Consider the following 18,868-nt stretch of genomic DNA (forward strand, 5'->3'; position numbering starts at 1 on the left):
TGATGATACTCCTTCGAAAAAAGGGAGTTTTAATTATCCCGTACTTGGACGATCTCCTGATAAAGGCGAGGTCCTGGGAGCAGTTGTTGGTCGGGGTAGCACTATCTCGGGAGGTGCTACAACAGCACAACAGCACGGTTGTATTCTAAATATTCCAAAGTCACAGCTGGTCCCTACGACACGTCTACTGTTCCTGGGGATGGTTCTGGACACAGAACAGAAAAAAGTGTTTCTCCCGGAGGAGAAGGCCAAGGAGCTGTCATCTCTCTAGTCAGAGGCCTCCTAAAACCAAAACAGGTGTCGGTGCATCACTGCACGCGAGTCCTGGGAAAAATGGTAGCTTCCTACGAAGCAATTCCATTCGGCAGGTTCCATGCGAGAACCTTTCAGTGGGACCTGTTGGACAAGTGGTCCGGTTCGCATCTTCAGATGCATCGGCTGATAACCCTGTCTCCAAGGACCAGGGTGTCTCTGCTGTGGTGGCTGAAAGTGCTCATCTTCAAGAGGGCCGCAGATTCGGCATACAGGACTGGGTCCTGGTGACCACGGATGCCAGCCTTCGAGGCTGGGGGGCAGTCACACAGGGAAGAAATTTCCAAGGACTATGGTCAAGTCAGGAGACTTCCCTACACCTAAATATTCTGGAACTGAGGGCCATTTACAATGCCCTAAGTCAGGCAAAACCCCTGCTTCAAAGCCAGCCGGTACTGATCCAGTCAGACAACATCACGGCAGTCGCCCATGTAAACCGACAGGGCGGCACAAGAAGCAGGACGGCGATGGCAGAAGCCACAAGGATTCTCCGATGGGCGGAAAATCACGTGTTAGCACTGTCAGCAGTGTTCATTCCGGGAGTGGACAACTGGGAAGCAGACTTCCTCAGCAGACACGACCTCCACCCGGGAGAGTGGGGACTTCATCTAGAAGTCTTCCAACTGATTGTAAACTGTTGGGAAAGGCCACAGGTGGACATGATGGCGTCCCGCCTAAACAAAAAGCTAGAAAGATATTGCGCCAGGTCAAGAGACCCTCAGGCGATAGCTGTGGACGCTCTAGTGACACCGTGGGTGTACCGGTCGGTTTATGTGTTCCCTCCTCTTCCTCTCATACCCAAGGTACTGAGGATAATAAGGAGAAGAGGTGTAAGAACTATACTCATTGTTCCGGATTGGCCAAGAAGAGCTTGGTACCCGGAACTTCAAGAAATTATCTCAGAGGACCCATGGCCTCTGCCGCTCAGACAGGACCTGATGCAGCAGGGGCCCTGTCTGTTCCAAGACTTACCGCGGCTGCGTTTGACGGCATGGCGGTTGAACGCCGGATCCTGAAGGAAAAGGGCATTCCGGAGGAAGTCATCCCTACGCTGATTAAAGCTAGGAAGGAGGTGACCGCAAACCATTATCACCGCATAAGGCGAAAATATGTTGCGTGGTGTGAGGCCAGAAGGGCCCCAACGGAGGAGTTTCAGCTGGGTCGATTTCTGCACTTCCTACAGTCAGGGGTGACTATGGGCCTAAAATTGGGTTCCATTAAGGTCCAGATTTTGGCTCTATCGATTTTCTTCCAGAAAGAACTGGCTTCACTGCCTGAAGTTCAGACTTTTGTTAAGGGGGTGCTGCATATTCAGCACCCTTTTGTGCCTCCAGTGGCACCTTGGGATCTCAATGTGGTGTTGGATTTCCTAAAGTCACATTGGTTTGAGCCACTTAAAACCGTGGAATTAAAATATCTCACGTGGAAAGTGGTCATGCTGTTGGCCTTGGCTTCGGCCAGGCGTGTGTCAGAATTGGCGGCTTTGTCCTGTAAAAGCCCTTATCTGATTTTCCATATGGATAGGGCAGAATTGAGGACTCGTCCCCAGTTTCTCCCTAAGGTGGTATCTGCTTTTCATTTGAACCAACCTATCGTGGTTCCTGCGGCTACTACAGACTTGGAGGCTTCCAAGTTGTTGGACGTAGTGAGGGCCCTGAAAATTTATGTTTCCAGGACAGCTGGAGTCAGGAAAACTGACTCGTTGTTTATCCTGTATGCACCCAACAAGCTGGGTGCTCCTGCTTCAAAGCAGACTATTGCTCGCTGGATCTGTAGTACGATTCAGCTTGCACATTCTGCGGCTGGACTGCCGCATCCTAAATCAGTGTGAGCCCATTCCACGAGGAAGGTGGGCTCTTCTTGGGCGGCTGCCCGAGGGGTCTCGGCTCTTCAACTTTGCCGAGCAGCTACTTGGTCGGGGTCAAACACATTTGCTAAATTCTACAAGTTTGACACCCTGGCTGAGGAGGACCTAGAGTTTGCCCATTCGGTGCTGCAGAGTCATCCGCACTCTCCCGCCCGTTTGGGAGCTTTGGTATAATCCCCATGGTCCTTACGGAGTCCCAGCATCCACTTAGGACGTCAGAGAAAATAAGATTTTACTCACCGGTAAATCTATTTCTCGTAGTCCGTAGTGGATGCTGGGCGCCCGTCCCAAGTGCGGATTGTCTGCAATACTTGTATATAGTTATTGTTTAACTAAAGGGTTAGTGTTGAGCCATCTGTTGAGGCTCAGTTATTGTTCATACTGTGAACTGGGTATAGTATCACGAGTTATACAATGTGATTGGTGTGGCTGGTATGAGTCTTACCCGGGATTCAAAATCCTTCCTTATTGTGTCAGCTCTTCCGGGCAGAGTATCCTAACTGAGGTCTGGAGGAGGGTCATAGAGGGAGGAGCCAGTGCACACCAGGTAGACCTAAAGCTTTCTTTTAGTTGTGCCCAGTCTCCTGCGGAGCCGCTTTTCCCCATGGTCCTTACGGAGTCCCAGCATCCACTACGGACTACGAGAAATAGATTTACCGGTGAGTAAAATCTTTATTTTATATGGCAATTGACACATTTACAATACTTTTATTAAAAAGAGTGGGGGCTTTTTATGTATTGTAGGTTGAGACTGAACTGAAATCTATCTGTAATGACATTCTGGATGTACTGGACAAACACCTCATTCCGGCTGCAAGCAGTGGAGAGTCTAAGGTTTTTTACTATAAAATGTAAGTCATCTGTATAATTTTATTTTCTTCATCTATGGGGGGATTCGGAAGCATTATGCTGGGGTGGAGGAGCCTGTCACTTTTTGTTGCCATTTTATTAGACCATTTAATAGTTACTTAACTTAGTACTAAGCCGCTGTATTCTTCTCAGTGCTTCAAAGTGGCTGGAGGGACATTTTAAGATTGAGGAGAATTCAGTTAGCCGTAGTAGATTACCAAGGGGTAATTGATCCCCTTGTTGCTATCCAATTGGCCCCGAAGCGAGCAGTCATCAGGGATTTTTTTTATTTTTCACTTGCCTCAGTGAGTCGAAAACAAATCCCTAATAACATGAGGGTTAACGCACGAACCTGTGAACTTTCCACGGATTCTGTGCATATTAACCAGTGTTAACGGCCCTTAACAATGTACTTTAACAGGTGTTGTCAAGGCTGGCTATATTCAGAAGTCCAGTTGAATAGTTCTGGGCGTTAAAGCTTTCTCCCACATGGTAATTGAATTCCTCCCTATGTAACAAAAGTAATCCATTCTTAACATACTCATGCTTGTATGTGAATAAAAGAAACCTAAACACCACTTTGTACACAAAATTTTAAACAGCAGCAAACTACTAAAATTTATGGTATATTACATGGTTTAAGCTAATTGGTGGATATTAACCAATTATATAATTGTAATAAAGATCATGTCCAATAAAGGGACATTTGGTAGTCACATGATAGGTCCGGTACATATCCTTTCTGCTGGCACATGAGGAACTGCTGATAAATGTTTAAGGTCCATAATTCATGTTTTCTCTAACGTCCTAGTGGATGCTGGGGACTCCGTAAGGACCATGGGGAGTAGACGGGCTCCACAGGAGACAGGGCACTTTAAGAAAGAATTTGGATACTGGTGTGCTCTGGCTCCTCCCTCTATGTCCCTCCTCCAGACCTCAGTTAGAATCTGTGCCCGGACGAGCTGGGTGCTACTTGGTGAGCTCTCCTGAGCTTGCTAAAAGTATTTTGTTAGGTTTTTTTATTTTCAGAGAGATCTGCTGGCAACAGACTCTCTGCTACGTGGGACTGAGGGGAGAGAAGCAGCCCTACTCACTGAAGATAGGTCCTGCTTCTTAGGCTACTGGACACCATTAGCTCCAGAGGGATCGTACACGGGATCGCACCCTTGGTCGTCCGATCCCGGAGCCGCGCCGCCGCCCCCCTCGCAGAGCCGGAAGACAGAAGCCGGTGACAGAAGCAAGAAGACTTAGAAATCGGCGGCAGAAGACTCCAGTCTTCATATGAGGTAGTGCACAGCACTGCAGCTGTGCGCCATTGCTCCCACACTAAACCCACATACTCCAGTCACTGTAGGGTGCAGGGCGCAGGGGGGGGGGGGGGCGCCCTGGGCAGCAATTAGGAACCTCTTGGCAAAAAGTGAGCATATATACAGTTGGGCACTGTATATATGCATGAGCCCCCGCCATTATTTTACACAGAAATGCGGGACAGAAGCCCGCCGCTGAGGGGGCGGGGTTTCTTCCTCAGCACTCGCCAGCGCCATGTTTTTTCTCCACAGCACCGCTGAGAGGAAGCTCCCCAGTCTCTCCCCTGCAGTTACACGGTAGAAGAGGGTAAAAAGAGAGGGGGGGGGGGGGGCACATAATTAGGCGCAAAAATCAATATAAACAGCAGCTACTGGGTTAACATTAAGTTACTGTGTTATTCCTGGGTTAATAGCGCTGTGGTGTGTGCTGGCATACTCTCTCTCTGTCTCTCCAAAGGGCCTTATGGGGGAACTGTCTTCAGATGAGCATTCCCTGAGTGTGTGGTCTGACTGGTGACTGTACGTGTGTGTCGACATGTCTGAGGTAAAAGGCGCCCCTAAGGAGGAGAGAGAGCAAATATGTGTGTGAGGGTGTCTCCGTCGACAACGCCGACACCTGTTTGGATATGTGTAATTAAGTGCTAAGGTGAATTTATTGCACAAAAGATTATAGAACAGACAGGAAATCTACCCATGTCTGTCCCTATGTCGCAGAGACCTTCAGAGTCTCTCGATGCTCACTATCCAAAATAATAAACACTGATATCGACACGGAGGTTGACTCCAGTGTCGACTACGATAATGCAAAGTTACAGAAAAGTATTCAATATATGATTATTGTAATAAAAGATGATTTGCATATCACGGATGACTCATCTGTCCCTGACACAAGGGTACACATTTTTAAGGGGAAGAAAGCTGAGGTAAATTTCCCTCCTCTCATGATGAAAAAGAGCGGGAATCTCCAGACAAGAGACTGCAGTTTCCCACAAAGAATTCTCAGGCAGTATCCTTTCCCCACTAGGGCCAGGATACGATGGGAATCTTCCCCTAGGGTGTCACGTTTGCCCAAAAGGTAGCCCTGACGTAACAGCTATTCTCAGGGATCCTGCAGATAGCGTGCACATTCTGGTACACTACTCAGACCGGCGATTGTGTCGGCATGGGTTTATAGCGCTGTGGCAGAGTGGACAGGTACCTTATCAGCAGAGATTGAGACCCTAGTATGTAGATAGATAGATATATATATATAGATATATATATATATAGATATAGATATAGATATAGATATATATATATATATATATATATATATATATATATATATAGATATAGATATAGATAGATATATAGATAGATGGATGCTGTCTTAAGAGATAGATATATATAAAACATGCCCAAAGAGACATGAGTATACTGGGTCCTAGTGTCAAAGCTATGTCGATTTCTGATTGACGTGTCCTGTAGAGTATGCAATGGACAGATGATGCCGACTTAAGAGGCATATGGAAGGCTGAGGATCGTGTGGAGAAGGGTTCTCGGACCTGGTCTCCACAGCTATAGCTGGTAATTCGGGGATTTTGCCTTATATTCCTACACAGCCTAGGAAAGCACGACATTATCAAATGCAGCCTTTCGAACAAAGAAACAAGAAAGTCCGAGGTGCGTCCTTTCTTGGCAGGGGCAGAGGAAAGAAGCTGCACAACACAGCTAGTTCCCAGGAACAGAAGTCCTCCCCGGCCTCTACAAAAATCCACCGCATGTCGCTGGGGCTCCACAGGCGGAGCTAGGCCCGGTGGGGGCACGCCTTCGTAAGTTCAGCCACAAGTGGGTTCACTCCCTGTTAGATCCCTGGGCAATAGATATTGTGTTTCAGGGATGCAAGCTGGACTTTGAGAAGATGCCCCCTCACCGACGGCCCTGCCGGCTTCCCCCCACGAGAGGGAAACAGTGTTAACTGCAATTCACAAATTGTATCTTCAACAGGTGGTGGTCAAGGTTCCCCTCCTTCAACAAGGAGGGGGTTATTATTTGACCATGTGGTAGTCCTGAAAACCAGACTGTTCGGTCAGAACCATATTTAATTTAAAATCCCTGAACATATACCTGAAAAGGTTCAAGTTCAAGATGGAATCGCTAAGAGCGGTCATTGCAAGCCTGAAAGGGGGAGATTTTATGGTGACTCGGGACATACAGGATGCATACCTTCATGTCCCCATTTATCCACCTCATCAGGCATACCTCAGAATTGCGGTACGGGATTGTCATTACCAATTTCAGACGTTGCCGTTTGGTCTCTCCACGACCCAGAGAATGTTCACCAAGGTTATGGCCGAAATGATGGTGCTCCTGCGGAAGCAAGGTGTCACTATCACATACTTGGACGATCTCCTCATAAAAGAGATCAAGAGAGCAGTGGCTGAACAGCGTATCACTTTCTCTGGAAGTGTAACGGCAACACGGCTGGATTCTATATATTCCAAAGTCGCAGTTGGTTCCTACAGCTCATCTGCCTCTCCTAGGCATGATCCTAGACACAGACCAGAAGAGGGTTTATCTCCCGATAGAGAGAGCTCAGGAGCTCGTGACACTGGTCAGGAATCTATTAAAACCAAAACAGGTGTCAGTGCATCACTGCACTCGAGTCCTAGGAAGGATGGTGGCATCATACGAGGCCATTCCCTTCGGCAGGTTCCATGCGAGGACCTTCTAATGGGACTTACTGGACAAGTGGTCCGGATCACATCTTCAGATGCATCTGTTAATCACCCTATCCCCCAGGGCCAGGGTGTCTCTCCTGTGGTGGCTGCAGAGTGCTCACCTTCTCGAAGGTCGCAGATTCGGCATTCAGGACTGGGTCCTGGTGACCACGGATGCAAGCTTCCGAGGGTGGGGGGCAGTCACATAGGAAAGAAATTTCCAAGGGCTGTGGTCAAGTCAGGAGACTTGCCTTCACATCAACATCCTGGAACTAAGGGCCATTTACAACGCCCTACGTCAAGTGGAGTTCCTGCTTCGCGACCAACCGGTTCTGATTCAGTCAGACAATATCACCGCAGTGGCTCATGTAAACCGCCAAGGCGGCACAAGGAGCAGGGTGGCGATGGTAGAAGCCACCAGAATTCTTCGCCAGGCGGAGAATCTCGTAAGAGCACTGTCAGCAGTGTTCATTCCAGGAGTGGACAACTGGGAAGCAGACTTCCTCAGCAGGCACGACCTCCACCCGGGAGAGTGGGGACTTCATCAAGAAGTCTTCACGCAGATTGCAAGGCGGTGGGAACTGCCACAGGTGGACATGATGGCATCCCGCCTCAACAAAGAGCTACAGAGATATTGCGCCAGGTCAAGAGACCCTCAGGCGATAGCTGTAGACGCACTAGTGACACCGTGGGTGTTCCAGTCGATTTTATGTATTTCCTCCTCTTCCTCTCATACCAAAGGTGCTGAGAATCATAAGAAAAAGAAGAGTGAGAACAATACTCATTGTTCCGGATTGGCCAAGAAGGACTTGGTATCCGGATCTGCATGAAATGCTCAGAGGACCCTTGGCCTCTGCCTCTAAGACAGGACTTGTTGCAACAGGGGCCCTGTCTGTTCCAAGACTTACCGTGGCTGCGTTTGACGGCATGTCGGTTGAACGCCGGATCCTAGCAGAAAAGGGCATTCCGGATGAGGTTATTCCTACGCTGATAAAGGCTAGGAAGGACGTGACGGCTAAACATTATCACCGTTTATGGCGAAAATATGCTGCTTGGTGTGAGGCCAGGAATGCCCCTACGGAGGAATTCCAGCTGGGCCGTTTCCTTCACTTCCTACATTCTGGGAGTGACTTTGGGCCTGAAATTGGGTTCCATTAAGGTCCAGATTTTGTCTCTATCCATTTTCTTTCAAAAAGAACTGGCTTCTCTTCCTGAAGTCCAGACGTTTGTAAAGGGAGTGCTGCATATTCAGCCCCCTTTTGTGCCTCCAGTGGCACCTTGGGATCTTAATGTGGTGTTGAGTTTCCTGAAGTCACACTGGTTTGAGCCACTCAAAACTGTGGAGTTAAAATTTCTCACGTGGAAGGTGGTCATGCTATTAGCCTTGGCTTCAGCTAGGCGTGTGTCAGAATTAGCGGCTTTGTCACATAAAAGCCCCTATCTGGTTTTCCATATGGACAGGGCAGAATTGCGGACCCGTCCACAATTTCTGCCAAAAGTGGTGTCATCCTTTCATATGAACCAACCTATTGTGGTGCCTGTGGCTACTCGTGACTTGGAGGATTCCGAGTTACTAGATGTGGTCAGGGCTTTGAAGGTTTATGTAGCCAGAACGGCTAGGGTCAGGAAAACAGAATCTTTGTTTATCCTGTATGCTTCCAACAAGCTTGGGGCGCCTGCTTCAAAGCATACTATTGCTCGCTGGATCTGTAACACGATTCAGCAGGCTCATTCTGCAGCTTGGTTGCCGCTGCCTAGATCAGTTAAGGCCCATTCCACAAGGAAGGTGGGCTCTTCTTGGGCGGCTGCCCGAGGGGTCTCTGCATTACAGCTTTGCCGAGCGGCTACTTGGTCAGGTTCAAACACCTTTGCAAAGTTCTACAAGTTTGATACCCTGGCTGAGGAGGACCTTGTGTTTGCTCATTCGGTGCTGCAGAGTCATCTGCACTCTCCCGCCTGTTTGGCAGCTTTGGTATAATCCTCATGGTCCTTACGGAGTCCCCAGCATCCACTAGGACGTTAGAGAAAATAAGATTTTACTTACTGGTAAATCTATTTCTCGTAGTCCGTAGTGGATGCTGGGCGCCCGTCCCAAGTGTGGACTTCTTCTGCAATGCTTGTATATAGTTATTGCGTAAATAAGGGTTATGTTGGTTGCATCAGGGTTGATCTGATGCTCCGTTGTTGTTCATACTGTTAACTGGGTAAGTTTATCACGAGTTATACGGTGTGACTGGTATGAGTCTTGCCCTGGATTCCAAAATCCTTTCCTTGTACTGTCAGCTCTTCCGGGCACAGTTTCTCTAGCTGAGGTCTGGAGGAGGGACATAGAGGGAGGAGCCAGAGCTCACCAGTATCCAAATTCTTTCTTAAAGTGCCTGTCTCCTGCGGAGCCCGTCTATTCCCCATGGTCCTTACGGAGTCCCCAGCATCCACTACGGACTACGAGAAATAGATTTACCAGTAAGTAAAATCTTATTTTCTGTTTGAAATTAATGGACTTCATTGTCTCTTCTCAGGAAAGGGGACTACCACCGATATCTGGCCGAGTTTGCCATCGGCAATGACCGGAAGGAGGCTGCAGAGAACAGCTTGGTAGCTTATAAGGCTGCAAGTGATATTGCAATGACAGAACTCCCTCCAACACATCCCATTCGTTTAGGTCTTGCACTCAATTTCTCTGTGTTCTACTATGAAATTCTTAATTCCCCTGACCGTGCATGCAGGTATGTTACTGTGTTACTAGGGCAAACCACCTAAGCCACATGGGTTTGTTGTCCTTGTACTGTAACAATAGTGCAAGACTACTTAAAACACTTACACATGTTCATGTTTGTTTTGTCTATCTTTTCTTCAGCCATTGTGAGGGAGATGTATCAAAACTACAAGAGTAACAACCAACATACTCCTGTCATTTCTCAAACACAGGACCCTTTTTAACAATGAGACATATCCCCTTTAGCACTCGCTTAAGAGGTTATGTCCTCCTTGATAACCTCTCCCTGTATCTGTTTTATTCAGCTTATGCCAACAAGCACTTCACTTTTAGATGGGCTCAAGCATAATTATGTCTTTGTAACGTCTTTGAAGCTCTTGATTTGTCCCGTCTTAACTATTTGAATAAAACTGAACTATGGACAGCATAATCTTTAGATAACTGTTGATAAGTAGCTTTTGACACATTGGAACACTTGAATATGGACATGTTCCCATACTATGGCAGAGCTTGGATTATACAAATGTGTCCTCGTATATTGTTGCTGCAGTCATGCTAAACGCATGGCTCTGCAAGCCAGGTACAATGCTAGTGCTATGCGCTTTTTAAGTCTTACCTGAAGAAGCATCTTAGTCACTATGCGATGCAACTAGGACACACCAGCAGACTTAATTCATTTGATACATGACACTTGTATATCTGTGTTCAGTAGAGTCTATGAATCTGTATGTGAAGTGCTACAATTTTCCATGCAAATTTCTGTTGTGCTCCTTTACACACAGATATACAATTGTCTCCTAGAATTAATCAGCAGAGTTTCCTGGTGTGTCCTAGTCGCATTATAGGCAGAAAAGACGCCCATCGCTAGCACAGGAGCTGGCGGCTCACTCCCACCAGGCATCTTGCTCTGCGTGGCGTATTGAGGCTAGATATGCGGACACCTCTATATATGCATAGTGTGACGTAGTAGCAGGTCTGTTATGTTCAAGTAGCTTCAACGCCAAAACAAACTGCACAAAACTAATTGATATTAAGAACAGAGGGTTTGATTTCAGAGATTTATGCAAAGACCCAGAAATAAAAAAGAAATGGGATTCTGCAGATTAAACGAAGTTACATATGTAACTATTTGTTTGTTCATTTGTGTATACCCTCGCTTTATAAATATTCTAGAAAGCATGAAAACTGAACAGCAAGTATTAATCTGTTAAAATTTAAATCTGAAAGATCTGTGTACCTGGAGCTTGTGTGTGTGTGTGTGTGTGTGTGCATATGTATGTGTGCATATGTATGTGTGCATATGTATGTGTGCATATGTATGTGTGCATATGTATGTGTGTATATGTATGTGTGTATATGTATGTGTGTATATGTATGTGTGTATATGTATGTGTATGTGTATATGTATGTATGTATGTATGTATGTATGTATATATATATATATATATGTATATATATGTGTGTATATGTGTGTATATATATATGTGTGTGTGTGTGTGTATATATATATATATATATATATATATATATATATATATAGATCATATATATATATATAGATCATATATATATATATATATATATATAGATCATATATATATATATATATATATATAGATCATATATGGCCCGGCACTCCTCCTCTGAGCATAACGCCCCGGTGCCCTCAGCAATACTTGTAGATAGTCAGGAAAAAAGACTGCGGCACTCAGGGTCTTGTATTGGTATGAAGATGTATTAAAAATACATAACAGAGAACATCAACGTTTCGGGGTGTCTAACCCCGTTGTCAAGATGTGAGAGAGTGAAGAAAGTGCTGAGGGTGACTTACCTATAAAGCGAAGAAACCCGCCAAACCGCCAGTGTGAGTCGGTCCGTGATCCCGGTGCGTAGAGCGGCGCTGTGTGATGACGTGCGTGCGCGGCTCGTGATGACGCGGCTGCTAGGTTGCTAGGCAGCAGTCGGGACGCCGGGGACGGGATGCGTGCACGTGACCTGGGCAAAATAACAGAGATCGGTGCAGTGAGACCTCCCCAGAACCCTTGGAAAGACATAGTAAAGGCATCTAGAATAACATGATAAACAACCAAACCTGGCGAAGAAGGAGGAGAGGGGGAGGGAAGGGGGGGATTATATGGGCCCCCTGTGTTGGTATGTGGGCAAGCAGCATGCAAGGCCGTGAACCGTGCATCACTGATACTGTGTGAAGATGTATAGAAAGAAAAGGGAAGAGCAGAGAGCAGTAAATGGAATGCAGACACTAAGTTGCCCAACAGAACAGACAAAGCTAAACAAGGCTGAGATCATGACTGATATCGACCATGATCCAGCAATTCTTGTAATCGTAAAGGCTGTGTTGTTGGAAAATCATCCAAATGTACTCCACACTATTCTTTCATTTAGTCCATCTGGCTGGGTAGTGTTGAGTCTGTAAATCTATGATGATATGCTTAAGATCACCGCCTATCTGATCTTAAGCATATCATCATAGATCACGTTCCAAAATCCCTCAGAGGGGGGGACAGGGATGGACAACTCCTTCGCAGGGAGTCTTCTTGGATTTACAGACTCAACACTACCCAGCCAGATGGACTAAATGAAAGAATAGTGTGGAGTACATTTGGATGATTTTCCAACAACACAGCCTTTACGATTACAAGAATTGCTGGATCATGGTCGATATCCGTCATGATCTCAGCCTTGTTTAGCTTTGTCTGTTCTGTTGGGCAACTTAGTGTCTGCATTCCATTTACTGCTCTCTGCTCTTCCCTTTTCTTTCTATACATCTTCACACAGTATCAGTGATGCACGGTTCACGGCCTTGCATGCTGCTTGCCCACATACCAACACAGGGGGCTCATATAATCCCCCCCTTCCCTCCCCCTCTCCCCCTTTCCTCCTTCTTCGCCAGGTTTGGTTGTTTATCATGTTATTCTAGATGCCTTTACTATGTCTTTCCAAGGGTTCTGGGGAGGTCTCACTGCACCGATCTCTGTTATTTTGCCCAGGTCACGTGCACGCATCCCGTCCCCGGCGTCCCGACTGCTGCCTAGCAACCTAGCAGCCGCGTCATCACGAGCCGCGCACGCACGTCATCACACAGCGCCGCTCTACGCACCGGGATCACGGACCGACTCACACTGGCGGTTTGGCGGGTTTCTTCGCTTTATAGGTAAGTCACCCTCAGCACTTTCTTCACTCTCTCACATCTTGACAACGGGGTTAGACACCCCGAAACGTTGATGTTCTGTTATGTATTTTTAATACATCTTCATACCAATACAAGACCCTGAGTGCCGCAGTCTTTTTTCCTGACTATGTGTGTGTATATATATATATATATATATATATATATATATATATATATATATATATATATATATATATATATATATATATATATATATATATATATATATATAATTTCTGTATGTCACTAATGCGTTTATGAGCAAGTGACTTCTTAGTAGGATTCAGCCATGATTCATTAAATAAAAATGGCATTGTATTTAAAACCAAGAAAGTTTCATGCTTAACTAACAATGGTCTTTTTATTAAAGGTTGGCAAAAGCAGCATTTGATGATGCGATTGCAGAACTGGATACACTGAGCGAAGAAAGTTACAAGGACTCCACGCTTATCATGCAATTGTTACGTGATAACCTGACACTATGGACTTCAGATATGCAAGGTGATGGTAAGTGACACTTGCGTGTTATAAGGAAATACATTATGTGGCTTTATAGTTCCTTCCCTAAGAAACCAAAATGTAAAAGCAGTATAGCATTACCCCGCTTCTTACGGGAACAAATGTTTTCTGCTTAACTCAGCAATGTCGCTCAGGATACCATTATAAACCCCTCTACTCCTGACACGAGCAAGTGTTCCAGATATTTGCTACTCTGCCTCTACCACCTCTGTAATATGTCACATTCCTAGTACTGGAGGAATCTGACCACAGCCAGCCAGTGCAGAGAAGCTGGAGAATGTTCGATTACGAAGTATCAGGGCTGTGATTAACTACAGAATGTCACCATCCTGGACACTTGACTATTCTGCTCTGCTAATTGAACAGAGTGAGGGTCTAATATTTTACTATTAAAATAATCTGTCACCTCAGCCCCTGCCCTATGCCGGGACTGGCGCTGCAGGTTCCTCCCCTCTCCTCTCCTGGTGAGTCTGATCTCTGCCACGGTATTGAAAGCCCCAGGACTTTAGATCCTCACTTTATTATCTAGATTAAGGATACATCAGCTTTGCTACAACATTGCTATTCCTGACGTTCTTGTTCATCTTCAGTTACTAGTTTGTTATAGAAGTGCTTAGCTCAGATAGTAAAGTTTAACAAAATAGCGTGAACATTTACCTGGATGCAGGAAGCCTCAGTCCATTAAAAGCCCACTGATTGGACATTTATTACCCAGGACAGTTGCTGTCAATCCTGTTATTGCATTTGTGATCAGGTTGCATAAATTCTAGCATATAATATAATACACACACTCTACTTCTTTACTCTACTCTTCTGATCCATAATCAATCCTAAAAGAAACAGTCTGCTACATCAGTCCCTAGGGTCTGTCTTAATTTTTCTTATGGTTAACATCACTTTCATCACATGATCTTTATTCTTTCATTTTTTTTTGCATAGATTCCTAAAGGAAAACCCACGTGTCACTTTCTTATATTTTATTTGTAAGTTGCTGTAATGACTGCTTCACAAAGCGGCTTTGTGTGTTTCACCATAACCACTGCATCTGTCTGGGTTTTTTGTTTGTTTTAATATGAGGTGTGAAGCATTTTGATCGTTTTGAGTGGAGCTTTCAGTTAGTTTGTGTAAGTTTGTTAGTAAATGGTTAAACATGACATTGTTGCCATATAGGTTATTGCTGTCCTGTCAAACGGGTGTGTTATGGGGTGCGAGTGATAAAGGCCACTATTCAAATTTAAGTTTAAAAAAAAAAATGGAAATGTATTACACTGCAGCTCCTGGCTGTGATGTGTCATGGTCTTGTCTGTACACTGAATTAGGTAGTGTTTTTCTTTCCCTTCTCAAACATTTACACATTAAATAACAATTATACTTAGCCTTCTTTATCTTAAGCTTTTATTTATCGATTTTTCCATTTTTGTACCCATTTGAAACTTTTTTTGTTGTTTTGTTTGACTAATCACTGCACTGAAATAACATTTGCATGTTGTACACAAAATCGGAATGGATTCTGGTTTATGAAATGGATTTTTAACATACTACTATTTTACCCTTTGTGATCTTATGTAGCAGCATAGCACTGGCTAAACTAGTTACAACCTCCTGCCAATTACCTGAATTAGCTCCTACTAGTATAGTACAGCAATAGATCTCCACATAATGATGCCTTGGAGATGGATCATTTTCAAAGTGCACTTATATTATATATATTTTTTTTTTTATACATGTTTGCAGACTGTTTAATTCAGTGACTGTTCCATAAACTGATGCAGTTTGGCCTTAACACCTGTACTGCTAAGGCTATTAGCACTTCTTGGGCTGGACACATTTCAACATAGGTATCTGTAATGATTTATGTAATGCCCACACAATTTATACTTTTCCAAGCCCCACCCCGCAGAAGACTTTGGGGCTGATTCAGTTGTTTTTGCGCCCCCTACCGCTGGTCATCTATATTAATGGGTGTCTATCTGAGCTATTCAGTTTTTACTCTGATCAGTTGGGCACTTTAACTACAGACGTAAAACGCATTATTTTTTGGAATTTTTTTTCTTCCCTTGCCTCTTTGGAGGCTACGGGATATGTGTGCTGCAGTAATGGTCGTCTATCGGTGAAACAATTGGATAGCTCCGATAGGCAGCCAGTAGATGGCGTGCGCCACAATTGAGTCTCTTCCTTTTGGGTTTTTTCTTAGGCAAAATTTTTTTTCCCATTTTTTTTTTTTTTTTTTTTTTTTTTTTTTTTTAATTACTCCTGCAGCGATCTATATAAAATGTTTGTGTGCTCTTAGAATCAAAGTAAACTTAAAGCAAATGCATTAATCTCCCTAACGTGTCGTTCCCCCCCCCCCCCCCCCCCCCCCCCCAACAAAAAAATTGTGATCATTTGTATGTTTTTGACTGAAACACATGAAATGTGTAGGAATATAACACTGGTTGAAAGAGGCATATGATTCTGAAAGTAGTGTTGTGTGCTGGCTCACAGTATTACTTGACACTTAAACCCCTCTCCAGATCTGCCAATATGTAATGATTTGGGTCTATCAAATTGTATTAGCCACATGAGCAGCAAGTCAGGATAAGAGTCTAATTACTTACCACACTGCAAAACTGCATCTGTGGTAGGGGAAGCTTTAGGCCTTTCCTATTCATAAAAAGGAAGCATTCCGGTTTATAAGAACATTTTTCTGTCCACTAATTCTGCTCATTTTCCAATTTCACAGGTGAAGAACAGAATAAAGAAGCACTGCAGGATGTGGAAGATGAAAATCAGTGAAACCTTTAAAAGCCAAGAAGAGACCCTCTAACCAACTGCCCCTTCCCTCCAAATATCCCGTCTCACTCTGAGGACCATCAAAATTTGACTTTTACACTGGTTCTCAGGATTTAGGTTCCTGCCCAATTGGGTGTATCATTTTTACACAGTTTAAGAATTCTTAAAGGCAAGAGTGAATGACTGTGGATTTTGCTGCTGCCAGCCATCTTAGGTTCTTTTAAGACACTAACAGGACTGCATAGAGGCTTTTTCAGCATTAGATTGTCTCCATGCCATCCAGCACTATAACCTCTTAGAAACACATAGAGCGAGCAAAAGACGTTACTCCTTAGGGCAGACCAGAGTCAATCGCACTGTAGAATTGTGTGGTGGCTTTTTTTTATTTTTTTTTATTTTATAAATGTCTGAAACTGAATTTCATACTATTGTTTAAAAATGTGGTTAGAGCTTGACGTTGCAGATCGCTTCAGACTGTCCTTGTAGTGGTTTTGCTGTAAAGTGTTTTCAAACTGTGCAAAAATGTCGCTGAAAACTCTGGTGCTGGTATCACGTCAACAATCCGTGTTTATTCATTCTTGCCTCCTTTTTACTTTCCTTCCTCAGAGCAGGTTAGCATTGGAGCTGGTGTTGAATAGCCTGCATGCGTGTTTAAATTTTTTTTGTTTTTCTATCTTCTCCCCCCTCCCATCCTCCCCTTTGCCCTTTCTCTTGCTCAACCTATCTTTCGTTCAGTATGTGTAACTTGAAGCTAATTTGTACTACTGGATATCTGACTGGAGCCACAGATACAGAATCTGTCATTGTTCTTACTGAAACACCGCATGGAATTAACATTAAACTTAAATAAACAAAACCTAAATTAAAAATGCCAAATATTACTGTTACTTGATCTCTTATTGTCTGTAAAGACATTGTACTGGTAGTCAGTGTCTTAAGGGCCAGCATTATTTATTATTTCATTTTCCACCCACAATACAAATGGCTTTTACATGAAGATGGTCCATAGTATAATATATTACTATTAAGTAAACCTATTGCCTGCATACTCAATCTGGAGGCAGCCTGTCTGTTCATAAGCAACATTGACGTATGGGTGACTAAGTACCCTACTGATGTCTCTAGTACAGAGTGAATTTTATAGGCTTGTGAATACTCAGATGTTAGTGATGGGTCCTGTTAAATGCTTTTCAGATGATAAATCTGTGTGTGGCTTTGTTAATAGTTTGCGAAGCTTAAAGGGGCGGGGACTACTTTGCCCGCCACATGGGTATTTATACTTTCATGAGGATTTGCCAAATTCTGTAATTTTATTGAAGTTTTGATTTGTTGGAAGGGGGTACGATAAATTAGCAGACTAATGGTTTTCGCTTTTAGTCTAAATGGTGTAGTGTTTTTGGTTGTGTTCATAATATTTTTTTTTTTTTTTTTCTTCCAGGATAAAATGTTGCCCAAGTGTAATTGGCTTCATTTAAAAATAAAGGCATACATAAAGTTATCAATTTACTTTCTTTCTTTTTTGGTCCGAACATAAAATGGCTTGGATAACATACAGAAATTAATACTGCACAGCCTTGTGTGCTAGTTTATTAACATATAATGGACCATTACATATAAATGACACCTAGATTGGATGTTTGCAATTTGGTGTAAAAAGTGTATTAAATTAGCACAACATATCAAGCTATGTTAATGATATGGCTAATTGTCATCACACTGTAATGCTGATGCTCTGCCTTAGCTTTATAATTGCCAATTTACTGATAGTTGGCCAGACTTGTCAATATTCACAACAATGAGTTTTGTCTGACTGAATCATATTAAAGCTATACAAAACGTTTTCAAAGCTCTCCACTTAGCGTTACAAATCTACACACAAGAACAGTGAACAGGTTTTTTAAAGTTTTATCAATGTTGCATCCGTCAAACTTCCAGTTGATTGCAGAGAAATCTGCACTTTCCACCCACTGCTTTTCAGTGTATGTTTCACTGGTGTCTTCTGAGCTGTTAAGTGGGAAAAAGATTATCTCTTATGTAGCTTCACAAAGTACTCGTAGTGCTGTACATTGAGAATTTCAATAGAATAATTAAACAATAAATAACATAAAGGCTCAAAATGACATGGTAAGTGAAGCAAGTGGTAATCCTGTGCTTGGGAAGGGCTGACCACAGATCAATGTCACTGTAAGTAGGAGTGCACTAGGACATGTTGAGAAACAATTGTAGAGAGACCCTGCTCATGAGAGTTTATAGGGTAAATCTGCGAGGTGAGCTGAGAAGATAGGAGGAAGGAGCTTGTTGAGTGTGATTAGGGCTGGTAGGTGTTTATGAACAGGTGTATTTTAAGGGCATGTTTGAAAGACTGTAGGCTGGAAGACATCCTTATAGGATGGGGGAGTGAGCTCCACAGGAGGGGAGCTACACAGGAGAAGTCTTGGATGTTGTAGGAGGTAATCAGTGATGATGCAATGGACTTTCTTTTTCATCCACTAGGGGTCACTGGAGTACTCTTGGGATATGGACGGCTTCCGTAGGAACAGCACTGAATATTTAAATTTAGAACACTCCACCCCTCCATATCCCCGAGTACCTCAGTGTTTTTTCTGTGCTCGATAGCAACAGTTCGTTTGTGGCTGG

At 44.0% G+C, this 18,868-nt stretch overlaps 2 protein-coding genes across 5 annotated transcripts in view; one reads left to right on the plus strand and one right to left on the minus strand.

Moving 5' to 3' along the window:
• YWHAE (tyrosine 3-monooxygenase/tryptophan 5-monooxygenase activation protein epsilon) overlaps positions 1-17,107 on the plus strand; it is a 94,579-nt gene extending 77,472 nt beyond the window's left edge. The window contains exons 3-7 of one of the 2 annotated variants that reach the window (XM_063956079.1): positions 2,924-3,030; positions 9,554-9,760; positions 13,311-13,447; positions 14,399-14,442; positions 16,182-17,107. In XM_063956079.1, the coding sequence (XP_063812149.1) occupies positions 2,924-3,030; positions 9,554-9,760; positions 13,311-13,447; positions 14,399-14,406 (459 nt within the window). In that variant the 3' untranslated portion in view covers positions 14,407-14,442; positions 16,182-17,107. The remainder of the gene's footprint in view (positions 1-2,923; positions 3,031-9,553; positions 9,761-13,310; positions 13,448-14,398; positions 14,443-16,181) is intronic. The other variant, XM_063956078.1, reaches the window with a different exon arrangement.
• A 678-nt stretch (positions 17,108-17,785) lies between these two features.
• LOC135050001 (uncharacterized) overlaps positions 17,786-18,868 on the minus strand; it is a 186,890-nt gene continuing 185,807 nt past the window's right edge. For 2 of the 3 annotated variants that reach the window (XM_063956075.1, XM_063956074.1), the window contains one exon: positions 17,786-18,235. In XM_063956075.1, coding sequence (XP_063812145.1) covers positions 18,073-18,235 — 163 coding nt within the window. In that variant the 3' untranslated portion in view covers positions 17,786-18,072. The remainder of the gene's footprint in view (positions 18,236-18,868) is intronic. The other variant, XM_063956077.1, reaches the window with a different exon arrangement.

This window comes from Pseudophryne corroboree, chromosome 2 (assembly GCF_028390025.1).
Source record: "Pseudophryne corroboree isolate aPseCor3 chromosome 2, aPseCor3.hap2, whole genome shotgun sequence".
Taxonomy (NCBI): Eukaryota; Metazoa; Chordata; class Amphibia; order Anura; family Myobatrachidae; genus Pseudophryne; species Pseudophryne corroboree.